The following is a 7,517-nucleotide window of genomic DNA, read 5'->3' on the forward strand; positions in this document are numbered from 1 at the left end:
TAGAAGGCCCATTATGGGTTCGGCCAGGCCCACAATGGGGCGACCGGGTGGTGAGGGACGGGGCCCGACATATCCGAACGGACCACCCCCCGAAAAATTCCTGGGGATTATTCGACCCGTTCGTATTCGATCCCGGGTCACCCAGAGCGGTAGGCTGCCACCTTGACCGCTCGGCCATCCGGCCAGCATCCCCTAGACTGTAAATTGCGAAGTTAGTCATTGAAATCATTAAAACCAATAGAAAATGATTTTATTTCGAAGCTTCGCATTAAGAATGTATGCCACAATACTTCGACAATAACGAAAGCTTTGGAAATAAAAATAATATTTTCAGGTTTATGCACCGATACTATATACTTTTTAACTTAATAGTAAATTATGTACAAAAAGTTTCATATTAGAATATTGTCTATAAATCAATAGCATCATTGGGATTTGTCTGCGCTTTGACATAGTATACGGCTCCGGTACCACGTTTGCGGTATATCCACCAAGATCGGATGTATTTCCTCTTAAGTATTAATATACCAATAATTACTATTAGTAGAATCGTTGCCAAACCTACTAATGCAGCAATAGTCCTTATGGCAGTTTCCGAATATTGCGAGGGTGCTTCGTGCAAACAGATGAATTCTTTTTCTGTTAGATCCGTCACTAACTTCCCTTGATTGGGCTTGGGACCATAACACCTAAAACAAATAATCATTGAGAAAACGTAGAATTTTACATACATAAGTGATTCCTAAAATAATAACTCTTGTAGGTCATATTTTAACTTAGAATCTAGCTAAATTTGGAATTAGGATGTAGAGATCTAATAATCTTCTGTATAGGTATATCAAGCATTTATATTAAGATTTATAGATGTCCTCATTACAATTGGAAATACCTTTTACATGACGATTTTATCTGTCCGTTTGTTTGCTTCCATACAACGTTCTTTTGTAATTATTCGTAACGGAACCTCTGAAGATGTCATAAATAAAATGATCATAAATTCTTAAGCATAAAAGTCCGATGGATTTTATGCAAATATACCGAACAAATTGTTCGGTATAATTGCATAAAATCCATCGGACTCAATTTGTTGGTTGTTGTAAGTTTAGTTTGGTTGCCACATCGGTGTTACTCAATTAACAACGTTTGCAAAGCGTTATTAGTTGAGTAACTCGGGAAGAACTTATACAAGCCGTTATTATTTTCGAATCACTTTGCACAAGACTTGTTACTAATAGAAATTTACCTGAAATCTGTCGTTAATTCGGCTGGAATGCTGCAGTTAACGATCCAAGCTAGGTAGCAATTACAATACCAATGATTTCCTTGAAGATCCAAAGTAGGAATGGCGTACCAAGGTAACATATCACCGTTTAAAGAAGATAACGCATTGTTTCTTAATTTAACGACTTTTAAATTAAGACTAGAAATTTGTGCGGGATTATAAATCCCATCAAATGCCGAAGAATCGATGTACTGAAGCTGAGCATTTGATGACATTTTTAACGTTTTCAAAGAATTCAACTTAGAGAAAGCGAATTCCTCAACTCTTTTCAATTTTGGCATTTCGCTTAAATCCAATAATTCCAATTTAGTTAAATACGTGAAAGAATCTTTATTCAGTTTTATAATCTTATTTTCATTAAGATATAATTGTTTTAAATTAGTCGAGCTTCTTAAAGCGCTGGATGGTACTTCATCGAAGTCGTTCTTCGACAGATCAAGATATTCGAGTTTGTCTAACGTATGAAATATTCCATCTGGTAAACTATGAGCTTTGATATCAGCTAGATCTATATAATTAACACAAAGCAGTGGCATAAAGGTATCCTTTGATAAATAACGTAGAGGATTTCCTGATATTCTCAAAACTTGAAGCTTCACTAGAGGATCGAATATGCCGGTTGGCAACGATTTTATATTGTTATAACTGAAGTTTAACGTTAATAAATTTTCTAATCCCGTAAAAGTGTCCTTATCTAATGTTGTAAGAAGATTCTGACTCAAATCCAAATATTCTAATTTAGGATAACTCTGAAATACGTTGGATTTAATGGATTCCAAGTTCACGAAATCCAAATCTAATTCTTTGATGATGAAGTTATCTTCCAGGGAATCTAACGCTGTGACGTTGTTGTGACTTAAGTCCAGTCTGTAAGGATTCACAGGCCACGATTCCATGGGTGGTATGCTTTGAAATTTCCTGTATTTGCAGTTGATATTCACCATTTGCGAATCTGTGTCGTGTTCTGTACATTTGCAGGAATCGCAGAGATTTTCGGCACTTACATCCGATCTTAATATTGTAACAAGTAATGACACGACGATAAATTTATATAACATGGTTTATTTGGATCTCTCTTGATTAATCTGAATAAAAAAATGTTTGTCAATTAATAAAAATGTGGTTAAATTACGTAAAATATCTAACACTTACAACGTAAATCTAACGTTATTAATTAAAGTAGTTAACATTCGAGTACATGTGAACTGACTACTTACTCTTTACATGTACTCCAATACGTTAATTGCACTTAAAAAATAGTATTTTCTCCACGTTATCACCAAACTGTAAACAATTCGAAACACATTTAAATCTCTATAATGTATTCTACACATATAAATATTAATAAAATAGAAAGTAATTTTCCCGTAATTTTATTCGGTAGACAGACAACCTAACGTATAAGTCAGTTTCTAAAATCTATATTAAAATATCTCAACAAGTCGATCGCGAGTTCTAGCAGAGTCACGAATTATATGTCAAGGTCTTAAGACGAGAGGAGGTTGAGAAATGATATAACTATAACAAACGATTGACATTGAATGGTAAAGAAAGACACTCGTTAACAACACGAATTGAAAAGCACTAAAATAAATGACAAAAATGACAATAAATATATATATATATATATAAAAAGCTTACTACATTGATAAATTACGAACGAAATTCTCGATACAGTTACATGTGTTAAAGGTATTAAAACAGATGAATCATTCGATCGCATCTGTACACTCGACTAACGTGTAGAGGTATCATAAAAATTACTTTTAAACTACAATTTCTCTTAATAATATTCATAAAAATACAATTTGATTTTATTATTTCTTATTCTACAATTTATGTATTTTTATTTTATATAATTTTATTTTAAAATTCTTAAAAAGACGAGTTTTTCTATCGAGTGGGAAAATCTGACAGAGAAAAAATTAATTTTTAACCGTAATTAATTATTTAATTAATTAAATTGATTAAAATATTTTTAAAAAACTTAATAATTTATTTAATAAAAGTATAAAATTATTTATTATTTTATTAAAAATTAGAATAAAGTAGCAGCTTTGTCATGGTGATGATGTGTAAGACATATAAAAATCAAAGTTAATAAGGAAGTAGGAGATTGAATTCTCTTTATTTTTTATTAATTTTTTTTAGATAAATTTTTTCTCTGTTAGAAGCTTCTTAAATTAAAAGAAAAATTCTCGAATATAGTTATTTAGTTGCAGTATTATAGTCACTTTATTTCACAAGTAAAACCGTTTGTATTTTAATTATACAGGATTAAATAATAAAAATGAAATAAAATACCCGCTTATTTGATAAAATATTAATATATAAACTCAATTTATTATTAATTGCATAGAAATTTAATTATAATTAAACGTATAAACGTCGCAATTCAGTTCTAATTAACACAGGTTTAACGGTTTTCGATGCACGAAATAATGCTAAATTATATATTTATATGATAAATATATACTTACAAATTATGAATATTTTAATAAATGATGAATCTATCCATTCGTTTTGACAAAGATCCTTCCAGAAAAGGCAGATTATTGTGCAAGATACAAAGTCCTTTGCGAAAACAACTGGATGCGAGAATAATCTTTTGTACAGATAAGGAGAAGCGATAACACTAAAATCAGGTATTAAAGTTCAACAATTTACACATTTTTATAACAGAAATTAAGTTAATTTTCTAATATATTTTTTCTGTCATTTAAAAATATAAAAATTCTAAAATGCCGTAGACAAAAAAAGGTAAAGTCATTCGACACCGTCACTCGGTATCGTATGAACAAAAGGGGGAGAAACTCGTCTTACGTTAATTATAAAACCAAGTTAAAATTTGTATAACGTTTAAAAATTAATTTCGTATGCTTTTAAAATTAAAATAATAATAACTTTTACATCAGAAAACTGAAAGAACAGAGACAATGTTTTTGTAAGAGTTGACAAAGCTGATTCATGTCGTGATAAGATATTTAAATGGTGTAGCAATACCGAGATAAAGGCCGAGGTTTATGATAAAAATTCTCTTTCTTACAAATATAGGGTGGTCCGAACGTTTTGGGAGCAATTCGGCTAGCAATTTGGGAGTGTATTACAGCTTAATAATTTGTTCATCGAATCGTATTTTAAACAATTTGGTAAACAATGGAAGAGGTGTATCGAAGGAGATAGCAATATAGCCTTTGTAACGGTTTTAAATAACTTCTGGACTACCCCAAAATGGGGGGGGGGAATTCAGTATTCGAACCCCTAAAATGGGAATTTCAATATATAATACATTGTTAGAAAATCTAGTAATAAATACTTTTTAATTGCAAGTGTTTTTAGTTCTCAATTCTTTTTATTTTTTTAGTGAAAATATACAAATATTTAAAAAAAATTATGCAAATTTTGGTGGTTTTGTTTATTTTTTAGGTTCGTATTCGATGTCGTCTTCTTTTCTTTGGAATACCTTGTGATATTTCGTTTGAAATTTCGAGTTGCAGGTAATGCACAATCCTCTTTTGTTCAGGAAGATTGTTATTGTTAGAATAACACCTATAAACACAGTCACTGTGATCAAGGTTAATGTTATTATTAGTTGAGCACTCATGTGACTTCTGCACTCGAAATCATTTAATGGTATACTCGATACTAACTTGCCTGCTAAATTTGATGGAGAAGCGCACCTGTAATAGATAATAATTCATTATAAAATTTTAAATTTATCATTATTTAAATGTACTTTTAGGAAAATAGTTATGGCGCAATGATAAAGTTATCGCGAATTTCTTTAAATGATAATCTTGACATTTCTATAATTATAATATTATTAACTAAATTACTTAACTTTTTGACGTTGTAAATTGTAAAATAATTGAATTTCTCATAAAAGTTTACGAATTTAATTACACTAAGACTAAAATAACATGAAGACCATTCTAAAGTGGAGTGTTGACCTGGTCACCAAATTCGACTGATGAGACTCTATGGGAAAGCCATTCATTCACTCCCTGAAGAAATTAAAATATACTTTCCTTCCCTTAAAAGTTCAATTCTACAAAGAGAAAAGTACTAATTCTAAATAGTGTTTTTTCAGGAGGCGAATTTTGAAAGGCCTTATCTCATGGAGGATCACTCTTGGAGGCGTGGTTCTACTCGTATAGGATGGCCTATAAACTTTGGAGAGCGACAACAGTACCACAAAGATAAATCTTAACGTTTTATCGTGTCTATAAATTTGTTTAAGAGCTAAATAATTTAGAGAATAAAGAATAATTACCTGATATTGTATTGAAGATCGTGTTTCCAATGTATCTTTCCTAACCATTGAACTTTGCAGTCGCAATGCCAAGGATTTCCAGACAAATCTGTATAAGTTATGCGCTTCCAATTCAATAATTTCTCCGATAATGTTGTTAAAGCATTACTTCTTAAATATATCATTTCTATATGCTTTAACGGAAACGTTTTATTGGTAGCGAAAGCCATAGAATCGATCTCTTCCAGCTTATAATTATCGGAGCAATGAAGGATTCTTAAATTGATCAGACCTTCGAAAGCAAATTTCTCTATATTTTTCAATTCGGCCATTTTGCTTATATATAAACTTGTAAGATTAACTAAACCTTTAAAATCTCCAGATTTGATTGATTTTATTGGATTATCGTTTAACCATAGAACAACTAGACTCTTCAGGTCCTTCAGAGCACTCGATGGAACTGAGGATAACGCGTTATTAGCAAGAGATAGATACTTCAAATTGGTGTTAGAAGTAAATAATTTTGGGGGCAAAGAGCTAAATCCGGTATAACGTAAGTTTAAGTTTTCTAATTTCGGTAAATATGCGAAACAATTTTTATCAAAGTACATAAAGGGGTTGAATTCTAAGGACAGTTCAGTTAGCATCTTTGTCGGCATAAAAGTGTCTGAAATGATATTTTGGATGTTATTGTAGCTAAGATCGAGCTTCTTAAGGAACTTGACACCACTAAAAACATCTACAGCGAGGTTCCATATATAATTATGTGACAAATCCAGACGAATTAACTGATTGAGATTGGAGAAAGCTTCACTAGAAATGAAATTTATAGTATTGTGTGATAAATCTAAACCTTGTAAATTTGTTCCTTTTGCAAAGTTTTTTTGAATATTCTTAATTTTGTTTCCTTGGAAATCGACTTCGATAATCTTTTCAGAAAATTGTAATTTACTTTCGAAGTCTGTAATTTTTAAATTTGCACAGTCTATTTTAGTATCTTTGCAATTGCATTTGAACGGCAATTTACATAAAGGTTGCTCGTCATCATCTTCATCATCGAATAATATGTTAAGTGAATAACAAGGACATAAAAGAATAAACTTTAGTGCAAACAGGAAGATGAGCATTTTTACACCTGAAACATAAATATATTAATTTGTAGATATTTCATTAAAGAGCCTTATATTTAAAATAAATATATTATCTATACTCTGTGTAATACAAGGCGATTCAATAACCATAGAATACTGGTACTTTTAGTGGGTTCGCTCTTAGATTTACCGTGTTCGTAACACGTCTATCCCTTTATATTACACATTTTTAACTAAGAATTAAGTTACATTTATGTTACAAAATGTCGCTATTTATCTACAACGTATATAATACAAACGATACAACGTGTACACGCACTAACTTTTCGATCACACTACACTAAATGGATCACAATTTGATAAATATAAGCATAAATAAAATATAATTAATGATTTAAACTCACCTCGTTCGTGGGAAATTATGTTAATAAAAATGGCAGAAAATAATTGTTTCTTCTCCCGACATTTCTCCTGTTATCAGTTAACTGGATAAAGTTCAACTTCAGTTATAGATAAGGAATATAACTCAACATTTTCGCCAATTTATTTTCATATTTTCTTCCAAAAATCCTCCACTCATCATTCAAATAAATCGATTTGCAGTACGAAAATTCCACGAAAGTGTCGACTGACGTACTATTAAGATCATTTACAGTATATTTTCAGACACGATTTTAATTTTAAAAGATAATACAACGCCATCTCTAGATAATCAGAGGATAATTAAGTATTTCTAAAGAATATTTTCTTTTAAATTCACGAATATTCGAGTTAAAAATGTAAAATATTATTAACGATATGTTATGTAAAGTGAATTTCTCTTTACAGTTTCACTTCTACAACCGCTTTAAACGTTCTATTAACGATTGTATATACTTTAAGTTTCTTATAT

General features: G+C 30.5%; 1 protein-coding gene across 1 annotated transcript; it reads right to left on the reverse strand.

The window, feature by feature from the left end:
* Positions 1-232: 232 nt before the first annotated feature.
* Positions 233-7,273, reverse strand: LOC136979987 (slit homolog 1 protein-like). Its single transcript, XM_067276009.1, has 5 exons — positions 7,030-7,273; positions 5,556-6,669; positions 4,703-4,962; positions 1,244-2,345; positions 233-689 (listed from the first exon to the last, which is right to left on the reverse strand). Exons 2-5 carry the CDS (start codon positions 6,659-6,661, stop codon positions 410-412), a joined length of 2,748 nt encoding a protein of 915 aa, XP_067132110.1. The 5' UTR covers positions 6,662-6,669; positions 7,030-7,273; the 3' UTR covers positions 233-409.
* Positions 7,274-7,517: the final 244 nt, after the last annotated feature.

Source organism: Centruroides vittatus, unplaced genomic scaffold (genome assembly GCF_030686945.1).
Source record: "Centruroides vittatus isolate TY-2023 unplaced genomic scaffold, ASM3068694v2 contig_658, whole genome shotgun sequence".
Taxonomy (NCBI): Eukaryota; Metazoa; Arthropoda; class Arachnida; order Scorpiones; family Buthidae; genus Centruroides; species Centruroides vittatus.

Excerpts from the sequence above, each read along its gene's own strand:
- LOC136979987 (XM_067276009.1), bottom strand. The coding sequence starts at position 6,661 with ATGCTCATCTTCCTGTTTGCACTAAAGTTTATTCTTTTATGTCCTTGT. Across the intron at positions 4,963-5,555 it reads GATCTTCAATACAATATCAG|GTGCGCTTCTCCATCAAATT; the intron begins GTAATTATTCTT and ends TATCTATTACAG. Across the intron at positions 690-1,243 it reads GAATTAACGACAGATTTCAG|GTGTTATGGTCCCAAGCCCA; the intron begins GTAAATTTCTAT and ends TATTTGTTTTAG.